Raw genomic sequence first — 24,314 nt, 5'->3', positions numbered from 1 at the left:
GAGCAGGGAGAGGGCAGGGGGTGCACAGGGAGGGGGATAGAGTCAGAAGGGGTGCACGGCAGATGGGAGGAGGGGGGTGCATGGGGAGGGAAATGGGGGGCACGAGGGAGATAGAGGTAGGAGGGGCAGGGAGGGTGCACGGAGGGGGGCGCGAGGGGGATAGAGGCGGGAGGGGCGCAGGTGGGGGGAGGGGAGCAGGGAGAGGGCAGGGGGCGCACGGGGAGGGGAGGAGAGGGAGGGGGCGCGAGGGGGATAGAGGCAGGAGGGGTGCAGGTGGGGGGAGGGGAGCAGGGAGAGGGCAGGGGGCGCATGGGGAGAGGAGGGAAGCAGGGAGAGGGCAGGGGGAGCACGGGGAGGGGAGGAGAGGGAGGGTGCACGGAGGGGGGGCACGAGGGGGACAGAGGCGGGAGGGGCACAGGTGGGGGGAGGGGACCAGGGAGAGGGCAGGGGGCGCACGGGGAGGGGAGGAGAGGGAGCGGGGCGCGAGGGGGATAGAGGTGGCAGGGGTGCAGGTGGGGGAGGGGAGCAGGGAGAGGGGAGGGGGCGCGAGGGGGATAGAGGCGGGAGGCGTGCAGGCGGGAGGGGAGGGGCAGGGAGAGGGCAGTGGGCGCACGGGGAGGGGATGGGAGGAGAGGGAGCGGGGCGCGAGGGGGATAGAGGCGGCAGGGGTGCAGGTGGGGGTAGGGGAGCAGGGAGAGGGGAGGGGGCGCGAGGGGGATAGAGGCGGGAGGGGTGCAGGTGGGGGGAGGGGGCGCGACGGGGATAGAGGCGGGAGGCGTGCAGGCGGGAGGGGAGGGGCAGGGAGAGGGCAGGGGGCGCACTGGGAGGGGGATAGAGGCGGGAGGGGAGGGGCGCAGTGGGGGGAGGGGCAGGGAGCGCTCGGCGGATGGGGGCGGGGAGGAGCGCGGAGCCGCAGCCCCCGCACAGCGCCAGGCGGGCCCAGGAAGGGAGCCGGGACGCAGGAGGCGGGCCCGAGCCGGCCCCGGCGCGGCCGCAGCATGTGACCGGCGGGGTGGGGAACGGGGCTGACCCAGTGGCATGTGCCCGGCTGCCGGGCTCCAGCGGGGCATTTAAATGGCAGCGCCCGCCGGGCCTGCAGCAGAGCTCGCCCCTCTCCGCGCCCGGCACCATGAGATCCTCGTTGGCTCCCGGAATCCGCCTCATCCGGGCTCTGCCCCGGGAGAGCTGGTAAGCTCGGGGACCGGCCCGCTGCAGGGGCACCAGCGGCGCTGCGATGCCCGACAGGCCCGTGCGGGCTCCGGTGGGCGAGCGAGGCTGGTCCTTCCGCCGAGGCCTCCTAGCTAGAAGCCTGCCCCGGAGCCACGGGGATGGGCCGGTTCATCCCTGACCCCAAACCCCAAGTGGTGGCACTGTTTGTTCCAGGAAGACTGGACTGGGGTGGACTAGCGGGGCGCCAGGGAGGGTGCACGGCAGAGCTGGGGGGAGCCCCAGGCTGGACTGGGCGCGGGGTGGCACTGGAGAGCTGGGGGGGAGCCCCAGGCTGGACTGGGCGCGGGGTGGCACTGGAGAGCTGGGGGGGAGCCCCAGGCTGGACTGGGCGGGGGGTGGCACTGGAGAGCTGGGGGGAGCCCCAGGCTGGACTGGGCACGGGGTGGCACTGGAGAGCTGGGGGGAGCCCCAGGCTGGACTGGGCGCAGGGTGGCACTGCAGAGCTGGGGGGAGCCCCAGGCTGGACTGGGCGCAGGGTGGCACTGCAGAGCTGGGGGGAGCCCAAGGTTGGACTGGGCGTGGGGTGGCGCTGCAGAGCTGGGGGGAGCCCCAGGCTGGACTGGGCGCGGGGTGGCACTGCAGAGCTGGGGGGATCCCAAGGCTGGACTGGGCACGGGTGGCAGTGCAGAGCTGGGGGGAGCCCCAGGCTGGACTGGGCGCGGGGTGGCACTGGAGAGCTGGGGGGATCCCAAGGCTGGAATGGGCGCGGGGTGGCGCTGCAGAGCTGGGGGGAGCCCCGGTCTGGACTGGGCGCGTGGTGGCACTGGAGAGCTGGGGGGATCCCAAGGCTGGAATGGGCGCGGGGTGGCGCTGCAGAGCTGGGGGGAGCCCCGGTCTGGACTGGGCGCGTGGTGGCACTGGAGAGCTGGGGGGAGCCCCGGTCTGGACTGGGCGCGTGGTGGCACTGGAGAGCTGGGGGGATCCCAAGGTTGGACTGGGCGCGGGGTGGCGCTGCAGAGCTGGGGGGATCCCAAGGTTGGACTGGGCGCGGGGGTGGCGCTGCAGAGCTGGGGGGAGCCCCAGGCTGGACTGGGCGCGGGGGTGGCGCTGCAGAGCTGGGGGGAGCCCCAGGCTGGACTGGGCGCGGGGTGGCGCTGCAGAGCTGGGGGGAGCCCCAGGCTGGACTGGGCGCGGGGTGGCGCTGCAGAGCTGGGGGGAGCCCCAGGCTGGACTGGGCGCGGGGGTGGCGCTGCAGAGCTGGGGGGAGCCCCAGGCTGGACTGGGCGCGGGGGTGGCGCTGCAGAGCTGGGGGGAGCCCCAGGCTGGACTGGGCGCGGGGTGGCGCTGCAGAGCTGGGGGGAGCCCCAGGCTGGACTGGGCGCGGGGGTGGCAGTGCAGAGCTGGGGGGAGCCCCAGGCTGGACTTGGCGCGGGGTGGCACTGCAGAGCTGGGGGGAGCCCCAGGCTGGACTGGGCGCGGGGTGGCACTGCAGAGCTGGGGGGATCCCAAGGCTGGAATGGGTACCGGGTGGCACTGCAGAGTTGGAGGGGAGCCCCAGGCTGGACTGGGCGTGGGGTGGCACTGCAGAGCTGGGGGGAGCCCCAGGCTGGAATGGGTACCGGGTGGCACTGCAGAGTTGGAGGGGAGCCCAGGGCTGGAATGGGTGCAGGGTGGCACTGGAGAGCTGAGGTGTGGGGCTGAGTTGCTGGTCACGGTTGATTTTTTTGTTTTGTTTTGTTTTTGTTTGTGGGCAGATGTGCGGGTGAAGGAGCGCTCGCAGCTCTTGAGTTTATTGCATCTGTCACAAACTCCAGGCCCTGCCCCATGCACCAGCTCTCTGGCATCTGTTACTTTGTCACTGAAACAAGGAGCTCACCCAGATCAGTCTGTAGCTAGAAAGTTCCCTGGGTGGTTATTTTGTCATTTGTGGACTTTCTGTTCCTACTCGGTTGGCACCTGTTCTATTTCATGCTGAGCAATGAATTTCCCCAAGTCTATGCCAGTTTCTGCTGCAAGTTGCTGGGCAACTTGCTGGTGCATCTCTGTGGACCAACATTAAGTGTATTTAGGGCACATCTACATTCAGGAGAGTTAATCAAAATTAACATAGGCCTGGTGTACACTAAAAAGTTAGGTGAACCCATGATTGTCGCTCAGGGGTGTGAAAAATGCACACCCCTCAGAGACGTAGCTATACTCAATGGAAGAATTCGTCCATCAACCTAGCTGTTACCTCTCGTGGAGGTGGATTACCTACACACCGATGGGAGAAGCTCTCCTGTTGACATAGGTGGTGACTATACTGAAGTGCTACAGAAGTGCAACTGTGCTGCTGTAGTGTTTTAAGTGTAGACATATCCTAAAACTGCATATGAAGTGGATTAGTTAAACTGCATTAAACTCCTGAGGCCACTCATTCAGAATTGATTGACGTGGTCCGTTCTAATTAATTTGGATTAACTTTTCTGAGGTCGGCTCTACGCTACACACCTATATCGGTATAACTGTGTCCCTCAGGGGTGTGAAAAATCCCATCAATTTAGGCTGCATCTACACTGCCACTTTCAGCATTAAAACTTTCAGGGGTGTGAAAAAACACCCCCCCCCCCCCCCGAGCGATACAAGTTTTAGCGCTGAAAAGCCCCAGGCTCCCGGCGATAAAGCTACCACCGCTCGTTAGGGGTGGGGTTTTTTTTAACACTCTCCCAGCGATAAAGCGTGTCTACACTGCCCACGTCACAGTGCTGCTGTGCTGTAACGTGGGTAGTGTAGACATACCCATAGCTACTGCCTCTCAGGGAGGTGGATTAACTATGCCAACAGGAGAGCCCTCTCCTGTCGGCATAGAGCATCTTCGTTAAAGTGCTACAGACGTGCACTGAGTGTCTCTGTGTAGATAGTTCTTATGTGGACTATGGAAACACCAACATAATGCTGGTGGCCAGCAATGAAACAAATATTTTTAAGATTATTTTTGTGGCTCTTTAAAATCTGCAAATCCAGTGAAAATAAATGTGAAATAACACTTTTCATACAATGTTTGCTTTGTTCAACTTCAGAGGTTTATATATCAGCAGAACCTTAGAACAGGGTGTAGTATGCGTGGGCTCTTAATACTTCACGCTTCCTATTTAATCCAAGGATCACAATTTATTGTGTAATTAATAAATCTTGCAGCATCCCTGTGAAATAGACTCATCTTACAAATGGGGAAACTGAGGCACAACTAGCAAGGGACTTGACAATGTCACATTTGTGACAGAGCTGATCTTAGAAACTGTCAGCCTCAGTTTTCTCTCATTTGCTTTAGCTGGACCCTATGTCCTTTGCATGCAATAATTTTCACTGCTTGCTGTCCATCTTAATGCATCTGTCTTCCAGATGTTACTCTGTTAAGATAAAACAGTAAACTTTGCGGACTTCTGTTGGGGTGGTTTGCTGCAGATATCCTATTCTACTTTAAAAGTGTTTCACTTACTCCATACATTTGGCTTTTAAGTGACATTAGTATCCATAGTCATATTGTGACATTTCCTATAATGCTATATTGTATCACTGCAGTTCATGACTGTGCTTTGTAAAAGCCTGTCATTTGATATACCCTTATAAAGTGACAGGATTATAGGAGATAAAGTGAACCTGTTTTACCTGTATCAGCTAAACCATGAGAGTGAAGCTTATTTGGCTTTTTCAGTTCACTAAAGGAAAATAAAACTCATCTGTAGCTGTTCCCCTCTTATAGCTGATTCTCCCCTGCCCAGGCCTCTCCTCTTTGGCTACAAGAAAGGTTCTGCCTTGTTAGTCTGCTGAGTTGCATTCCAATCCCTGAAGAATTCTCAGGGCTTTGTTGGCCTAAGCTTCAGGCTCTGTAGGGGACTTCAGTCTGCCCTGCTCTGAAAATGAGAAGATTAGTGGGGCTACAGAGATAGAAATGGATGTCTGCAACGTTCATTTCCCTTTATAATTGGGCAGGGCTGGGAGTGGGAAAGCTTTTGAGCCAGATAGGCAAAGATCTCCTGGAGGGAGACTTGGTCCCCACAAACAGAATGTTTACACGGCTTCTGGCTTCTCTTTTTACAGTCCGTTTCTGATATTCTCTCTCTTTTTTGAAATGTAGATGGGGGAGGCATGGAAGCCTGTAATTTTTGATGAACTCTCAAAGCAGCACAAGGAGTGGCAGTGCAGTTCCCATTAGGTTTAGTGTAGATAACCCCCTTACGCCCTGTTTTCAAACCTGACTGTCTAGTCTGTGTGACTTTTTCTACAGAATGAGAGCTTGAAACCTTTCAGTTCCTAGTATGGCTATTAGTATAAATACTGAGTCATCACTTCCAGGGGGGATAGTGGCTTGTGCCTCTTTGACATGTAATCTGGCATTGTCACATGATAGACACGAGATCGCTGAAGAATCGTGGAAAGTATTGCTTTCTTCTAGCACTGAGCAAGGAGCCCTTCTGCAGTAAAGAGAAGCATTCTTCCTAAAGCAACTTTGTCTTGCTCTGCTTCAGTTTAAAGCTTCTACTGACAATCTTACCAGCTACCCCTCACTTATCTCACCTAGCCTGACTTCTTGCTGCAATTTTAAAGAAACAGTAGACCTTCTCATTGTGCCCATCACCATTGTATCTGGATGGTCATGAAATCTGGTATATGATAATGTACTGTAATGTCCCTTAGAAAGCCAGGATAGAGGTACACATCCATTCTAGTGGTTAGAATCTGTCAAATACATATGTATGGTACGTAATTACATGGTGTGTTAATGGTTCAGTGTGTAGGTAGGTAGGAAGCTATGAAGCCTTTCACGCTTGCATCACCATACCAAACGTGTGGTCTGTGGTGGCTGGCTGGTTGCCTGTGCATAACGAGTTGGCTGTCTTGGTTCAACTCCAGATGAACTGGGACCCAGTAGTGAATACTATCAATCGTCCCCTGAGCGAAATCTTTTGGCAAATAGTAAATTAGCAGGAAAAAAAATCACCTTTTCAGGGCAACCCAACTATTTGTGTATTTGGGTTGAATTCGACTAATAGTTTTGGGGAAAAAACCCCAGAAATGTCGAAATACTTTATTTTGACATTTTTGAAACAAATTGTTTCAATATTCCATTTCAAAATGTTGTTTGGTTTTGGTTTTTGATTTTGGCAACCAAACCAGAGTATCAATTATTCATTCAACTCTACTGGGCCCTCTGCTGCTAGTGAGTGACTGGGCCATGGAGACAGCACTCTCCTCTCAGCTATAGAGGTGATTTCCCCCTCTCCTCCCCCCCCCCCCCCCCCCACAGCTCAGGGCCAAGTCTGGAAGGCTGCATTATTGTCACATTAATGAATATGAGGCGCTCTGACACTATGGGGATGAGCACCATAGAAATACCTAGAAATAAATACATCTAATGGATGTAACTGATCTTGGTTAGTCTCTGATTGCTAGTAAGGCCATCTGACTATGGGACATGGGTGTGCCACAGGCTTTCATAGCAAAGCAGCACACATGTTAATAACTCACTCAAAGCTGTTGCCAAGGAGTATCATTCACAACAGTCACTCCAACACTGTGTTTGAGTGGGCCTTCAAGAGCTAACTAACCATAATGCAGTGTGGATGATGCAAGTATTACCTGGGGAGTAGCGACAAGCTTTTGGGCAACTTAATTCTTGCTTTTCTATGGCTTTTAAAAAAATTCCTGTTGGCCTTTAAACTGCAGAGATGTAGGAAGAAAGGACACACCTCTGTATTTGACACTGGTGTGACTATTACTGGAACACTATGTCCAGATCCAGTGTCAACAGTCCAAGAAGGATGTTGATAATAGGAGAGGGTTCAGAGAAGAGCCATGAGAATGATTAAAGGATTAGAAAGCCTGCTTTATAGTGATAGACTGAAGGAGCTCACTCTATTTAGGTTAACAAAGAGAAGGTTAATGGGTGACTTGATCACAGTCTGTAAGTGTGGATATGAGGAATAAATATTTTTGATAATGGGCTCCTCAGTCTAGCAGAGAAAAGTCTAATGCAGGGGTTGGCAACCTTTCAGAAGTGGTGTGCCGAGTCTTCATTTATTCGCTCTAATTTAAGGTTTCCTGTGGCAGTAATACATTTTAACGTTTTTAGAAGGTTTCTTTCTATAAGTCTATAATGTATAACTAAAGTATTGTTGTATGTAAAGTAAATAAGGTTTTTAAAATGTTTAAGAAGCTTCATTTAAAATTAAATGCAGAGCCCCCTGGACCGGTGGCCAGGACCCGGGCAGCGTGAGTGCCACTGAAAATCAGCTCGTGTGCCACCTACCCCTGGTCTAATGCGATTTAGTGGCTGGAAGTTGAAGCTAGACAAATTCAGACTAGAAATAAGGTGCAGATTTTTAACGCTGAGGGTAATTAAGTTGTTCCAGTGGTTACTAAGAGTTGTGGTGGATACTGGCAATTTATAAATCCAGTCTGGATGCGCTTTTAAGATCTGCCCTAATTCAAAAGGAATTATTGTGGGGAAGTTCTATGGCCTGTGTTAAACAGCTCACACTGGATGATCACAGTGGTCCCTTCTGGCCTTACAGTCTATGAATCTCCTCACACGTGTTGGGCTTTTGTACTGGGTTTCAATCCAGTGTTCAATTGATTTTATGCATTAAGCATAATAAACTCTTGGAAATGGGTCAGCACTGCAGCTAGATCAAGTGTGATATGTGCCATACAGTTCAGCCTGTACTGGGGGGGGGGGGGGGGGGGAATGGCAGAGGACGCTCAAAACACATACCTCATTTAGTGAAACTGGCTTTTGTACATCATGGGATCAGGGCTCGGTCTTCACCTGGCTGCAGATTTGACATTTCTGCACCACAGAGTAGTGTGTGGGGCAGGTGAACCAGGCTGAAATGAAGAAAAAAATAGTGGTCACTCTGAATGCATCTCTGGTGCTTCCTGTGTACCTAGTGCATTCCCTTGAAGGGGCAATGGGTGTGGGAGTAACCCAGAAGGGGAAGCCTAGCTGGATGGGTCCCAACAACAGACGCTTATGATATTGCAATTATTTGTCCAAATGATGCCAGTTTACAAGGATTGTGTGTTTAGATGAGCAAACAGTGGTGTGTGGGGGGAGGTATTAATAGCTTAACTTGGACCCTCAGAAGTGATCAGGAGTGACCCTTCCCCTACTGCCCCAGTGCTACTATTGCCAGCTCCTGTGTTCCATTGCTCGGCTGGGGAGTGTCAGTGCTTGGTGCTTAGTGCAGCCGATCAGCCTCTCCTACCCCCATGCCTCAAAACAAGAGAGCGAGTGAGGGTTCAGCTGCTGGACAGCTGCCAAGGGACTCCCTTTCTCTGGTTCTAGAGGCCTCCTCTATACTGGCATTTTTCTTAGCCTCTCCCGCTGTTGCTGTAGCCCTGGTGCAGCCCCACTGGTGATGGCATATGGTAGGTAGCTGCAGTATTTGTGGCTCATCCTGTTGCAGAGTGCACCAGCCAGGAGGCAGCACACAGGAGAAAGCTGATGCCCTCCTTCTCTCGCATCAGCATTAGGGGGCAAAAGAAAGAATGGGGGTGGGGCTAGCATAGAGGAACATGGAGTCTAGAAAGGTGTGGTTCTGTATTTAGAAAGGGGTATGAAGGTTAGAGGGATGGGGATGAAAATCATCTGTCCAGAGGAAAAAGTGAACCTACCTGCTAGGGGCAGGCGAGCAGGACAGTTGCTCTGGGTGCCAGCTTCCAAGGGGAACTGTATTGCTACCCCACTTGAATTTTTGTTCCACTCTGATTGACCAGCTGCTTTTGTACTGCTGATTGACTGGCTTTTTTCCCTTCAGCTGTGTGTGCTGGATGCCCACACACATACCCAGGGGGTCAGGCGCGATGGCACTTGGGTGGCTAGCTTGAGTCACCACTCGTGTCACTGCAGCCACATTGCTATTTTTAGCATGCTGGTTTGAGCAGAGTTTAGTGCATCTGTCTACCCAGGCTGGGAAGTACCCTCCCAGCTGCAGTGTGGACATGCCCTTTGGGAATGCTAGAGGCATGAAAAAACTACTCAGAGGAAGGGTGCCTAAATCTGGCCTTAAACGATTCTGAGTGTTTGTGGTGGACACTCCACAGTTTTGTGAGTCTAGAGCACAGTTTCTCAAATGCGGCCACCAGGTGGTTTCCCTGTGGCCACGGCAGTTTCCTGTGCAGCATGTTCTTTGTTCGGCTCGGACTTGAAGATTTTTCGCTTTCCTCTCCACAGCATGGGATGTGGTTCGCCTGCTGGGAGCATTTGGGCATATCTCACCTAATCAATTCCTTGCACTGCAGGGGTCTCTGGCATTATAAGTACCTTGATTTCTCTGTTCTATCCCTGTGGCACACAGTTTAAACTAAAACGTTTCAGTCCTCAGAAGACTAAAGTCTCTGGGCTTAACATAGGGGTATCTAGGTGGAAATTAATGACCTGTGAAATATAGGACAGACTAGATGATCCAATGGTCCCGTCTGTCCTTAAATTCTAAAACTATGAATTTTAAAGTGGCTGCCATTCCTGACTCGAGTGCCCAGTAATATTCTAGATGTTTAAAAAAGTAAATTGAAAAAACAAATTCCATCATGACTCATGTGGTTGGCATATCAGCAGGGTTGGAACCTTTAGCTCCATCAAACAGACCTATGCCCCTTAAACTAGTGGAGTAATTGAAAGCAACATTAAATCCTCTATGTGGATTAACATGGGGGGTGGAGGGGGTGAGACACACACTTTGTGGAAGGGTTTCACAGATATTTGCTGACTGCAGAGGAGTGGTGACTCAAGAATCTTGGATTCCATTCCTGGCTCTGGAGGGGGAGTGTGCTTTGTGGTCACAGACTCTTCTGCCCTGTCCACTCCAACTTGTCCCTATCCCAATCCTGTCTCTTCCCCACCATTGGCTTCTCATCCCAGTTCCATTCTCCTTGCCTAGCCTATCCCACTCCTCAAGCTTCTCATCCAAGTCCCAGTGTCGTTGGCCAGCCAGCCCTAGTCTCCCCCTCTGGGATCCCCATCTGAGTCCCAGTCTCCCCCTACTCCCAGTATCCTTGTTCAGTTAGTCCCAGTTGTCCCAGGAAAGGCACTGAGAGTTAAAGTAACTTTGCTTGGAGGTGACAAATGCATGGAACTCTGTGTCCAGGTTCACAAGACATTTTTGAAAACTGATGCTACCTGGTCACCTGACGTTAGTGAGGATTCAAACAGGACCCCAAGACTTCCCACCACTTTGAGAAATGGGAGCTGTGCGCTTTCTATGGAAGATAGCAACAACATTTTGGCTGGCTCTTCAAAGTGTTTCCTCTTTCCAGTCAGCATTGCTTCAGTCGTGCCTAGGTTCAACATGGGCCAGCTGCTCTTCATAGGAGAGCTAATTTCCTGTCGGAATTCTGACTCTTGAGTGTTGGTGGTGATTCCGCCAGTTGAGGTAGGTAGTAGAGTGTCATTGGCATCCTGGAGCAGCTGAGTCCATGGCGTCTCTGTGCTCTCCTGTAGCTATTGAAGGGGAGTGGGATAGTATGGATCCTTGTGGAATCCCACCTTTGGGGAGGAGGAGCAGTTACCTATCACCATTCTCTGAGTTCTGGTGGAGAGAAATGGTTGGAACCAATTAATTGTAATTGAAGGCTGTCCCATAATGCAGACATACAGGGGGACCAAATTAAGATTGCATCAGGAACCTTAATTCTGGCATTTCCTAACTTTTGAGTGCTTGATTTAGCAACCTTAATGTCCTTTGAATGGTGTGTGTGTTTGTGCGTGTGAATAAATGTTCTGGAAATGGGGGAGAAGGGGGCAATGAGGAAGCAAAATTTGCAGATAGCACAAGATTAGTTAGATTAGTCAATTCCAAAGAGAACTGTGGGGGAATATAGGGGAACCTAACTACCCATGATGTCCATTCCCTTGATAAATGCCAAGTAATGCATATTGGAAGGAAAACAATAAACTATTTGTACACCTTATTTTATGTAGCTGTATTGACTCAGAAAAAGGATGTGGGTGTCATTTAGGACAGCTCAATGGAGACTTCTGCTTAGTGAGAAGCTGCGGTCAATAAAGCAAACAAGATGTTAGGATGCATAAGAAATAGGCTGGAGAATAATAGCAAAACTATTGCAATGCCCTTCTGTATATCAGTGGTGCAGCACCATCTGGGTATTGAGTGCAGTACTGGTCACTTCATCTCAAAATGGATATTGCAGAATTAGAGGGGGTTTAGAGAAGGCAACAAAAATGATTAAGGGCCAGGAAAAACTCTAATATGAAGAGAGATTGAAATGACTGTGATTGTTACCTTTTACACATGAGACGAGGGGACATGATAAAAGTCAATAAAATAAGCAATGACCTAGAGAAGGTAGACTGGGAGTTTTTGTTCACTCTGTCTTGTAACACAAGAACAAGGAGACATTCAATGAAATTAAAAGATAGCAAATTCAAAACTGATCAAAGGAAATACGCTTTCACATAGTGCACAGCTAAACAGTGGCACTCCATTGCCATAGGCTATCACTGAGGCCAGAAACTCAGTGAGATTCGAAAAGATCCCAAAGAGATCTCGTCAAACAAAATACTAAACTCATGAGGTGCTACTTTTTTGATCTAGTTAAAACTGTTGGAAGAGTGTAGGCTGGCCTGCTAAAATAGCAGGTTTAGTCATGCTGAGTGACGTATGCATCTGAGTTGAACTTGTTAGTATTAGGAGTTATGTAAGAGAGGAAAACCTTGCAAAGCCTCTATGCACTGGGAACCTTAGGCTGCTAATACTTGTCTTTTGGAGTCTCGCTCCTTTTCCAACTGCACGATTTAATGTTGAGGTTTCTACAGTAGAACCTCAGAGTTATGAACACCAGAGTTACGAACTGACCACACCTCTCATTTGGAACCGGAAGTACACAATCAGGAAGTACACAGCAGAGACAATCTTTCCCCCCAAACAAACAAACCCAGTACAGCATTGTGTTAAATGTAAACTACTATGCAGAAGAAAAATGATGCGTGGTTTTTTTTTTTTGTTTTTTTTTAAGTAAAGTTTCAAAGCTGTATTAAGTCGTCTTGTTTCTGTGCGGTGGAAAGAAATGAGGGATTTCCAACTCTGGAGATGAGCAGTTGTCTAGCTCTCCTATGTGGAGTCTGCACTGCATGCTTACAATGCACTTGTAATGATTGATAAAATCGGTTGGGCTCACTGCTGTGGAGGCCTGATCCAAAGCCAAATGGAATAAGTGCAAAGTTTTCTATTGGGCTTTGGATCAGCTCCTACCCAAACCACAGTGTGGCTTCTTCTGATGATTCCCTACCACTGGAAGTCTTTGCGGCAATCTGCACTTGACTCCCGAGTGACTTGGATGCAGTGTGGTGGGGGAGTAGGGTTTTTTGTGTATGTAGCACATACTAATTCGTTACAGACAGAGCACCCAGCCCGGTGTTTGTACACAGGCTTTATAGAGCTCCGGCATCTCCTTAATTTGTGGATCTGGCTCCTCATCCAGACAGAGAAATGTGGGGTTGGTGTTAGTCCCAAAGCCTCTTGGCTCCAGTTCCCTCTTTTCCCAGCAAATACAGGACCTGCATATGCTTTGCCTGGGTCAGGTTTTTCTTGGTCTCTCTTGTATTGAGAGATCCTTGATGGACAGGCCTGAGAGATCCTAACTCCTGTTGCTCACCACATCATGGGCCTGCAGTTTCCTCTCTGAACTCTTCAGCCCTCTCTACTGTCCACTCTTTCCTCTAAAATAGATGAATTCTAGATTGAGCAGGGGCAGCAAGTTCCACGAAAGGGCACTGTGCATCCCCCATTAGGAGCTGCCTTGCGTTCTCCTCGGCCCCCTCCCCCAAAGGGTCTTTACTTTCTCTTTGCAGGATTTTCTTGAACTGTGTTTTATGTCTAAGTCAGCTCTCTCTTAAGCAGAAGTGAAACCAGTTTGAGGCAAGAACAGAAGCTGCTCAGTTCAGAAGATTAATTCTCTGGGGGAAGGAAACCAAAAGCTACAATGGCATACAGTAGTTCCCTGGCTAGGCTGAGCTCTGAGGCACTCATGTACAAGTCACTAGTGTCACATCTGTAGCTGATCTTACACAGTCCTCTGTTGTATGTTCTTAATCGTTCATACAGACTCGTCAATTCTATGTACTGCAGCACTGATCCTCCTCGGTGTCTGATCAGCGCTAAGAAGCACAGCCTGGTGACTGGCTGCTATGTGGCACTGCTTTGGCAGCTCTAACGCTTATTCCTGACTTCTTGCTCCCTTTCCTCTCCTTGGCTCTTCTTAAACAGAAATGAGAGGAGGACATGGCTTTTAACTGTCTCATGCTGCCTAAAAAAGTCCCCATGAGACGAAATTTCCTGTTCAGTACAGAGCACAAGTTCCTTGCCACGCTCTGGCCCAGCACAGCCCCTGAAAGTTATGAGGACGTGATGCTGTTTGTTCAGAACTCACTTGCCTAGGGAGTCCCTTATCCATTACTAATAGCCCACTGAGTTGACCTACTTAGTGTGCCTTGTGAAATCTGCTAGATGGGTTTACATGTCTCGTCATCTTGACACTTTGGGACCAAGGGAGCTGCAGCCTATACAGCTGTCAGCTTGTATCTTGAAGAGTAGAGGTCCCTGGATGTGTCCATTTCCCCCCCTCTCTCGGCACACCTGTGGTGCTGCCCTCAGTTTGGGATAAAAGTACCTGGGACTGGTAAATTGCTAAACAGTTTCCTGCTGTGTTGGGGCTGAAGCTCCCCCCTGGCTGAAGTCAGTGTGATTGTTTTCACTGATCTCTCTATGCTAATGAGGGAATAGATAATCCCTGCCTGAGACCCTGACCCTTGAGGAGCCTCTCGGACCCAGCATCTTCTCTCCCTTCTTCCCACAATACAATCGTCTTCAAGCCAATTTTGTCTCTAGCCATTCTGTGCGGGGCAGCTGTTCCAGAGGCAGCGCTGTGGGACATAAATGCTGAATCAGATGCTAAGAGGATGTTGGGGGTGGGGAGCTAGGGCGAGAGTCCTCAGCTGTTTAATGCTGAAGTTGTGTCTGTGAGTGGCTAGAGCAGGGCCTTAGTTTCCTATCTCTTCCCACCTCCGTTGCTCCCACATAAAGGCCTTATCTTCGTCTATGCTAAGCACCCACAAATCCCACCAAAGCCAATGGGAGCTGCTGGTGCTCAGTACCTCTGAAAACTGAGTCATCAGTACTTACCTGCCTGCACCACAGAGCAGTATCTGCATAAGTGGGGTATCGAGGGAAATATACTGAGAACTGTTGGCAAATGTTCATTTTTTATGGGGACTGTTACCCTTACCAGACTCACAGGTGGGCCAAGACTCCATTAAGTAAGGATCTTACACCAGCATCACCCCTAAAGCAGCCTAAGACCCGCTTGTCTTCTAGCATGTCTGATCTTTTTCACTCTCCGATGCATTCAGGGTTGTGAAAAAACAGACTTTTCCCAGGAGACAAAATGCCAGCGTGGTGGATTTTGCTCGTTTTGTTGGATCTTTGTTTTATTTTTCACTTTTTGAATTCCTTGTGTCACTTTGAATGATTTTATAGGCATATAACATACCTGAAAGTGTCTTTGGATGCTAGAAACATTCTCACTTCAATGTGTGAATGGAAACTTTATTCGGAAGTTACAAGGGAAGTGATGAGACTTGCCAGGCTCTTATGCCCATCAGGAATGTGTAAAGCTGGCTAAGTCATTGCATTATTTTTTTTTTTATTTTTTTGTCTTCAGATTGTTTAATGCACTAATGGTGGCGTCTTCTTCCTGTAGTAAATGTGAAAGCTCTGGTCAGTACTGGTCACCAGTAATCACAGATATCTCAGTCTGAATTGCTGACTCTCCAGGCCTGAAGTGGAAGGCACAGTGACCAGCATTTGAATAGACCAAAGTAACCAAACCAAAGAATTCTTTTGAACGAAGATAAAGCTCTTCTCAAGGTTGAGTGGGCGGATGGGAAGGACTCATGCTAATATCAGAGCAGAGATGACGTGTAATTGAATGAGATCTTGTCTAGTGAAGTGGAAAAGCAGAAAATGGAGTTAGGCGATTTTGCAGATGAGGTATTTTCCATGCCATTGTTTTTGGGATGAAGCTACAATGACAACTTATGTCACTGATCTAGACCTCCCTGCACTCCTCCCTCCCACCCCCATTTTTTCGTTCAGGTTAGGGAAATTCCCTTATTTTGTGTGCAGAATTGTGGTCTGGGCATGGGCTGGCCTGCCTGAGAGTGATCCCTATGGACTAGGGTGCTGATTCTTGATCATCCTTCCTGCATCATGCTTAAGTGCTTGGTCCTGGGAGAGAGAAATATTCTCTGAATCTTTCCTTCCCTGTCCTGCCTGTTTCTCTGCGTACAGTGCATGCAGCAGGGCTTGAGTGGGAACTTGGTCACAGGGAGGCAGTAATTCCACTGCTTCTCCCATGTGACACTGGAAACATATTAGTCATTCTGTGATTCAGTTGCTTGTCTGAGGGAAATACTGAAATGGAAATATTCTCATTTCAGTGGAATCTGCTCCAGATAAACAGCTGACACATGAACCACCATCAAAGCCTAGGATTCTCTTGCAGATTTCTGCTGCCTTTACACATATATCTTTCAATAGCTCCCTAAATTTCTAAACTGTGCTTCCTGATCGATCATAGATTTTTTTTTTTTTCTTTTTTTTTTTTAAAGGCCAGAAGTGATCAGTATTGAGCATCTAGTCTGACCTTCATAACACAGGCCACCGAACTTCCCTGAATTAATTCCTGTTAGGAGTCCCAATAGTTGTGGCTGAACAAAGCACATCTTTTAGAAAAATAGTCCAACTTGATTTTTTTTTTTAAAAACTGCTAGTGGTGGAGAATCCACCACAGCCCTTGGTAGGTGGTTCCAGCTGTTAATTACTCTCCCTGTTAAAAAAATAAATACAAACTTTAACAATTGCTTCTTATTCCTATGGTCTGCATTTGCCCAGCTTCCACTTCCAGACATTGGATTATGTTAAGTTATACCATCCTCTGCTAGACCGAAGAACCCTCTATCTAATTTGTAACATCTTCTAGAAAGATGAATTAGCTGCTAGGCCCTCCCCTCAGAAATCTTGAGCTGCTTTATTTAGGCATTTATTGGAACCATTAAAAGCTTATAGAAAAGGCTGAGAGTACCTCTTAAAAACTACCTTTTAAGCTAATTTTTCTTCTCATGAACTAAGAACATAGGAGGAATTTTCCTGTTGATCAGTGTTGTGGCCCTTCATTGAAAGCTTCTTCTAATGTACAATGTAATCTGTTGTCAAAATGCGGTAGGTACGGTAGGGAGTGATCCTGCACGTGTGGGAGATGGACAGGTTGAGCTAATTGTGCTTTTCCGTCTCTGATTTCTGTGACTGCCCTTCAATGATCAGTCCAGAGTAATGGAATGACTAGGAACTGCTCTGTTCTCTCAAATTTTAAACAAACGTGTCCCGTGCTGTGAGGTGCTCTGTTCCATCCAATCCTACATAAAGAGGGTAGAAGGCACTTAGTATCTCACGTGATTGGCCCCACTGTTCGCAGCATTTTCTCTTACTGAATATGGCCATATGCTGAGAGCTGCTCCTTCTTGTACATTGGCTCCTATTAAACTGCAACTTATCTATGCCTTTTCATGTACACTTCTATAGTGAAACATGTGTGGACATTAAGGCTCGTGGGAAAAAGTTAAGGCTAGCGAAACAAGTGACTGTTGCCAGAAGGGCAGGGGCACAGCGAGGGGAGAACGTTGGCCTATCTAACACCTGAGAAGGGGGTGGGGTGAAACTCATGACTCCAAAATGACAGGCTGAACTTTTCCCCGTCTCTGTTGTTGAGATCTTTGAATATATAAATAATCTTTTGGTAAAGAAGGAAGATCCTGCCAAAATAACTTGTTTCCTAAACGGCTGCTCTTAAGCTTGGTCATAGAGGCCATACAGGTCATCAGATGACCTGAATTGCATGAGTCTTCGTGTGCAAGGGAACTAACTAATGAACTCACTGAATCAGTGATAATTATAGTTTGTAAAAAATCACATGGAAAACTAGGGAGGTATTAGAAGTGTGGAGGACAGCAAACTCTGTACCGCCTTTCCAGAAAGGAAAGAACTGCCAGGATCACTTAACGTTCTGTATCCCCTAAGTCCTAACTCCTGTCCACAGTAGTGCATTTTCTTCTTAAAGAGGCTAATGGAGCCATGAACGAGAGGCATTGGGAATTTGGAAAGTACAACTCTTTCTGGACGCACTTGATTGCTTTTTTTTGGTTGCTAGAACTTGGTGAATGAGTGGGAATCCAATAGGTGAACTGCCTCTTCATCATTCACTATGAAGCCTAAAGATGGGTTTTAAAGTCAGCTTTTGACTAAGTAATTTTTTTAGAAAGAAATCCATACCTACTCTGGGGTTATGAATGGCATTTAAGTAGAACTTGTCCACTTCCCTGCATTCTGACCCTGGGGGAAGTTCTGTAGTGTGGTAAATGTGGTGTGGGTCCAAGTATCAGGAAAATCTCCCTGACTGCCGGATGTATTGTCCTGTTGAATAGTCTCCTCAGGGAAGTGGTGAACGTCTTCTTGCTTGGGACTTGTAAAACTAGACTGAGGACAGTGCGAGTACACATGCCATAGGGAATATTTCTGCGCTGGGAGAGGGACTAGATGATCCAGCAGGTTTTCATCTCTAACTCTTGAGTGTCTGAATCACCTAATAAACAGCTGCTGGAGGAACCAGAATTCCAGCTGCTGTACTAGAACTGGGACTGCTTAATTTCCAAACTGGGCCAGGTGCAGAGAAGGGCTGCTAGGATGCTCATGGGAATGGCTAAGCTATATTAAGAGCTTGGTTTGTTTAACCTAGCAAACCACAGGCTGAGAAGGGCCATGGTTGTGCTTGATAAATACATCAGGGGCTACACTAAGGAGGAAGAAGAGCTATTGAAGAATTTGGTACAAGAACAAATGGGAATAAACTGGCCAGAAATAAATTGAAGCTGGAAATGAGAAGCAGGTTTCTAGCCAGTTCTGGAGGAGTGCAGTTCTGGAACAGCCTCCCACTAGGAGCAGTGGGGACAAGAAACCTGACTGATTTTAAGATGGAGCTTGATCAGTTTATGAACAAGATTACATGTCAGGTTTGCCTGCCATAACAGGGACTTGACCTGATGGCCCAGGAAGTCCTTTTAGTCCCACATTATGTTCTAAAAATAATGTTGCACTAAGGCATCAGCCACTGAACCTGATCATGTTGGCTTTAAATGGCACCAGTTGGTCTGTCGTTCATGTGTGATAAATACAGCCCGTGTTCCCTCGGGTCTTCTAGTCTCTACCCTAGACCCGAAGAAGAGCTCTGTCTAAGCTCAAAAGCTTGTCTCTCTCGCCAACAGAAGTTGGTCCAATAAAAGATATTGCCCTCACCCACCTGGTCTCTTTAATATCCTGGGACCAATATGGCTACAACACCACTGCAAACAATCTCTACCCAAAACAGGGCAAGAGATGGCATTTTCAAGAAAATAGAATCATAGAAGATTAGGGTTGGAAGAGACCTCAGGAGGTCATCTAGTCCAATCCCCTGCTCAGAGCAGGACCAACACCAACTAAATCATCCCAGCCAGGGCTTTGTCAAGCCAGGCCTTAAAAACCTCCACCACCTTCCTAGATAACCCATTCTAGTGCTTCACCACCCTCCTAGTGAAATAGTGTTTCCTAATATCCAACCTAGACCTCCCCCACTGCAACTTGAGACCATTGCTTCTTGTTCTGTCATCTGCCACCACTGAGAACAGCCTAGCTCCATCCTCTTTGGAACCCCCCTTCAGGTAGTTGAAGGCTGCTATCAAATCCCCCCTCACTCTTCTCTTCTGCAGACTAAATAACCCCAGTTCCCTCAGCCTCTCCTCATAAGTCATGTGTCCTAGCCCCCTAATCATTTTCGTTGCCCTCCGCTAGACTCTCTCCAATTTGTCCACGTCCCTTCTGTAGTGGGGGGGGGGGGGGGTCCAAAACTGGACGCAGTACTCCAAGTGTGGCCTCACCAGTGCCGAATAGAGGGGAATAATCACTTCCCTCAATCTGCTGGCAATGCTCCTACTAATACAGCTCAATATGCCATTGGCCTTCTTGGCAACAAGCGCATACTGCTGATTCATATCCAGCTTCTCCTCCAGTGTAATCCCCAGGTCCTTTTCTGCAGAACTGCTGCTTAGTCAGTCGGTCCCCAGCCTGTAGCGGTGCATGGGATTCTTCCGTCCTAAGGGCAGGACTCTGCACTTGTCCTTGTTGAACCTCATCAGATTTCTTTTGGCCCAATCCTCCAATTTGTCTAGGTCACTCTGGACCCTATCCCTACCCTCCAGCCTATCTACCTCTCCCCCCAGCTTAGTGTCATAAGAACGGTCGTACTGGGTCAGACCAAAGGTCCATCAAGCCCAGTATCCTGTCCTCTGACAGTGGCCAATGGCAGGTGCCCCAAAGGAAATGAACAGACAGGTTATCATCAAGTGATCCATGCCCTGTCACCCAATCCCAGCTTCTGGCAAACAGAGGTTAGGGACACCATTCCTGCCCATCCTGGCTAATAGCCATTGATGGACCTATCTTCCATGAATCCATCTAGCTCCCTTTTGAACCCTGTTATAGTATTGGCCTTCACAACACCCTCTGGCAAGGAGTTCCAGAGGTTGACAGTGCATTGCATGAAAAAATACCTTCTTGTGATTGTTTTAAACCTGCTACCTATTAATTTCATTTGGTGGCCCCTTGTTCTTGTATTATGAGAAGGAGTAAATAACACTTCCTTATTTATTTTCTCTATACCACTCATGATTTTATAGACCTCTGTCATATCCCCCCTTAGTCACCTCTTTTCCAAGCTGAAAAGTCCTCTCCTCATACGGAAGCCGTTCTATACCCCTAATTATTTTTGTTGCCCTTTTCTAAACCTTTTCCAATTCCAATATATATATTTTTTGAGATGGGGCAACCACATCTGCACACAGTATTCAAGGTGTGGGCATACCATGGATTTATATAGAGGCCATATGATATTTTCTGTCTTATCTATCCCTTTCTTGATGATTCCCAACATTCTGTTCGCTTTTTTTACTTCCGCTGCACATTGAGTGGATGATTTCAGAGAACTATCCAATGACTCCAAGATCTCTTTCTTGAGTGGTAACCGCTAATTTAGACCCCATCATTGTATATGTATAGTTAGGATTATGTTTTCCAATGTGCATTACTTTGCATTTATCAACATTAAATTTCATCTGCCATTTTGTTGCCCAGTCACCCAGTTTTGTGAGATCCTTTTGTAGCTCTTCGCAGTCTGCTTGGGACTTAACTATCTTGAGTAGTTTTGTATCATCTTCAAATTTTGCCACCTCACTGATTATCCCTTTTTCCAGATCATTTATGAATATGTTGAATAGGACTGGGCCCAATACAGATCCCTGAGAGACCCCACTATTTACCTCTCTCCATTCTGAAAACTGACCATTTATTCCTACCCTTTGTTTCCTATCTTTTAACCAGTTACCAATCCATGAGAGAACCTTCCCTCTTATCCCATGACTGCTTATTTAGCTTAAGACCCTTTGGTGAGGGACCTTGTCAAAGGCTTTCTGAAAATCTAAATACACTATATCCACTGGATTTCCTTTGTCCAAATGCTTGTTGACCCCCTCAAAGAATTCTAGTAGATTGGTGAGACATGATTTCCCTTTACAAAAACCATGTTGACTATTTCCCAACAAATTATGTTAATCTAGGAGTCTGACAGTTTTGTTCTTTACTATAGTTTCAACCAATTTGCCTGGTACTGAAGTGAGGCTTACTGGCCTGTAGTTGCCAGGGTCACCTCTGGAGCCTTTTTAAAAAATTGGCGTCACATTAGCTATCCCCCAGTCATTTGGTACAGAAGCTGATTTAAATGATAGGTTACAGATGACAGTTAGTAGTCCTGCAATTTCACATTTGAGTTCCTTCAGAACTCTTGGGTGAATACCATCAGGTCCTGGAGACTTATTACTGTTTAGTTTACCAATTTGTTCCAAAACTTCCTCTAATGACACCTCCATTTGGGACAGTTCCTCAGATCTGTCACCCAAAAAGAATGGCTCAGGTTTGGGAATCTCCCTCACATCCTCAACAGTGAAGACTGATGCAAAGAATTCATTTAGTTTCTCCGCAATGGCCTTATCATCTTTGAGTGCTCCTTTAGTATCTCGATCGTCCAGTGGCCCCACTGGTTGTTTAGCAGGCTTTCTGCTTTTGATGTATTTAAATTTTTTTTTGCTCATCTGTGAACTTGCTGAGGGTGCAATTCATCCCATCCTCCAGATCATTAATAAAGATGTTGAACAAAACCGGCCCCAGGACCGACCCCTGGGGCACTCTGCTTGATACCGGCTGCCAACTAGACGTCGAGCTGTTGATCACTACCTGTTGAGCCCGATAGCTTTCTGTCCACCTTGTAGTCCATTCATCCAATCCATAATTCTTTAACTTGCTGGCAAGAATACTGTGGGAGACCATATCAAAAGTCGCCCTCTTCCCAAGTGGTTGGGTCTCTATCTGTATACGTAGGGAGTGGGTGCTTCTGTACCATGTCCCCTGCCCATTAACTTGCCCTGGTGGGACCAATATTCCACGTGTGTCACACCGTGTCTTAGTAAGTGTGTCATCCAGTGATCCCATCTTTGTCCATCAGGCTCCGTGCTAAATGCATTCAATCTACAAATTCAAAGCAGGCTCTTCTAACTGCCAGCCCTGCAAATTCAACCTGGCATCCGGGAGTCAAAGTGGGTACTGATTGCTTTGTGCATTAGCTGCAATAAAGGTTCCATAGGCTGAGTTCTGCTCTCAGAGACTCCTGGGCAACCTTCCGGAGCTTGCGTAGGTGTGACGCTGGAACTCCACAAACAATTGTGTTGATGCACAAGAAGGAATAGATTTCCCCCCCCCCCCCCCCCACTCTCTCCTCTATTGCTCTGTGGAGCAATAGGAAGTAAAAAGCAATAAATAATTTTATTTTGTCACTCAAATCGGATTTGATTCTGTTGCACCCAGGGAGCAGATATCTGAGGATAGAGAGTGCCATTTTACATTAGGCCTTTCTGTGAACTGCATCCACACCTGGGAAAACATGCCTTGAGGTCAGGGCAAAGCTCCGGCTTGAGGTGCCAAAGTTCCGTTAGTACGGACAGTCTGATTCCATTCCATGGGCTCCCCAGATTCCCCTGTGTTAGGAATACTTCCTTATCTGGTAAGTATTGCGAGATGCTTGGGTACCCAGACCAGAGCCAGACCCTCACATCCTCAGCCGTGAAGACAGATGCAAATAATTCGTTTAGTTTATCCACAATGGCCTTATCGTCCTTGAGTGCTCTTTTAGCAACTTGATCGTCCATTGGCCCCACTGGTTGTTTAGCAGGCTTCTGATGTACTTAATTTTTTTTTTGCTATTACTTTTTGAGTGGCAAGCTGTTTTTCAAATTCTTTTTTGGCCTAATTATATTTTTACACTTCGTTGGCCAGAGTTTATGCTCCATTCTATTTTCCTCACTAGGATTTAACTTCTACTTTTTAAGGGATGCCTTTTTGCCTCTCTGCTCTTCATTGTTTGGCCACGGTGGCACTTTTTTGGTTCTCTTACTATGTGCACTTCCTTATATGACATCTCTGAAATCCAGCCTTTCCTCTCTGCCCACATAGCCAGATGCCTGTCGAGGCCTCAGTGTGTCCCGCTGTGGCTGCTCCACTCCTGCTCCCCTTATGTCTATATGTGCTGTTGGTGCTGAAATCACCACCTTGGCTTGTTGCTTGGACCCTGTCAGCCCCCTCTGCATCCCTCCGCTGCCGCCCATTTACCTATACAAGCTTCTTGCCTTCACCTTTCTTAAGGCCCTTCATCACTTAATCCCATCCTGCTTAGCTGGTCCAATAACTTAACACATGGATCCCCACCTTCCTTCTGGCAGTGCTCCCAGGCTTCACTGCCCACCAGTCAGCTTCTCTCCTACCCACCTCTGGGCTGTTTCCCATTGTCCCATGTGGTTGGAAGGGTGGGGGGAATCTCCTAGGTAAAATCCAAGCAGCCTCTATCAAAACCTTCTCAGGTTGCTCCAGACTAACCCTTGCCCTGATGGTGATCAAAGCTAGGCAGGTGACAAGCTGTGACTATTCCTCTCCCCTTTCTTTCTGTACTCCCTTCCTCCCTAGCTTTATCCTCCCCTGAAATGCCACCCATCTGATGGGATGACTTGTTCACCAGGTTCTTTTGCTTGCTCGCATCCTCAATTCTGCCCCCTCCCCTTCCCTTCCCTTCTCTTGTTGTGCCTTTATGTTGTGAGCCTTCAGGGCCGAGATTGTGCTGTCCAAACAAGGAAAGACAATGGGGCCCCGATCCTGATCACCTTTGTTTGCTACTAAAATATAGATATTTATTTTACAGGCAAAAACCAAAGACAAACAGACAAAACCTGTTCAAAGCTATTTAGGTTACTACATCAAGCACTCAAAAGTTAGGAGACCCCTGATTTACAGTTGTCCACATAACCTTAATTTCATTCTCTTCACTTCTCTCACTGAATGAGGCAGGGTCCTGTGGAAAAAAACTAGCATGTAATCATGGAACTAAAGACTGTATCATAGTGCATATGCACAAGGGCACCAAACTAAGGTTGCTTGGGCAGCAATAAATCTTGCATTTCCTAATTTTTGGGCGCTTTTACTCTGTAACCGAAATGTTCTTTAAATGCAGTTTTTTATTTAACGTGTGTGTGTGTGTGTGTGTGTGTGTGTGTGTGTGCGCATGCAGTTTCTTGTTTTAAAGTTGGAGAGGAAAAAATAAAAGCAAATGATATAGCTATGACTATAACAGTCTCTCATGATGAATCGTGAATGGGCTTTGAACCTTGGGCCTTCTGCAGTCCAGACTTCTATCACCTGAATTACTGGACTAGCTATACTAGCTGGCAGCAGGAGAAGGCTGTTTTCTCTCAGAGGTGTGGACTGCTGGCTCTGGGGAGGTGTAGGAGGATGGGGTACTCCTCTCTCCCCACCCCTGGAAGTTGGGGGCGCACCGGCTGAATGTGGTGTCCCCAAGGGAGGGAGAAATGGGTCCCTGGGGCCAGATGCTGAATCCAGGCAGCT

At 48.2% G+C, this 24,314-nt stretch overlaps 1 protein-coding gene across 1 annotated transcript in view; it reads left to right on the top strand.

Moving 5' to 3' along the window:
* The first annotated feature begins 1,129 nt into the window (after nucleotides 1–1,129).
* The window catches only part of SLC37A2 (solute carrier family 37 member 2), a 56,704-nt gene continuing 33,519 nt past the window's right edge, over nucleotides 1,130–24,314 (top strand). The window contains exon 1 of the mRNA XM_065417145.1: nucleotides 1,130–1,188. Within this exon, the coding sequence (XP_065273217.1) occupies nucleotides 1,130–1,188 (59 nt within the window). The remainder of the gene's footprint in view (nucleotides 1,189–24,314) is intronic.

This window comes from Emys orbicularis, chromosome 15 (assembly GCF_028017835.1).
Source record: "Emys orbicularis isolate rEmyOrb1 chromosome 15, rEmyOrb1.hap1, whole genome shotgun sequence".
NCBI classification, from domain to species: Eukaryota; Metazoa; Chordata; order Testudines; family Emydidae; genus Emys; species Emys orbicularis.
The sequence above is the reverse complement of the archived record's forward strand: the minus strand, read 5'-3'. Positions and strand labels throughout refer to the sequence as shown.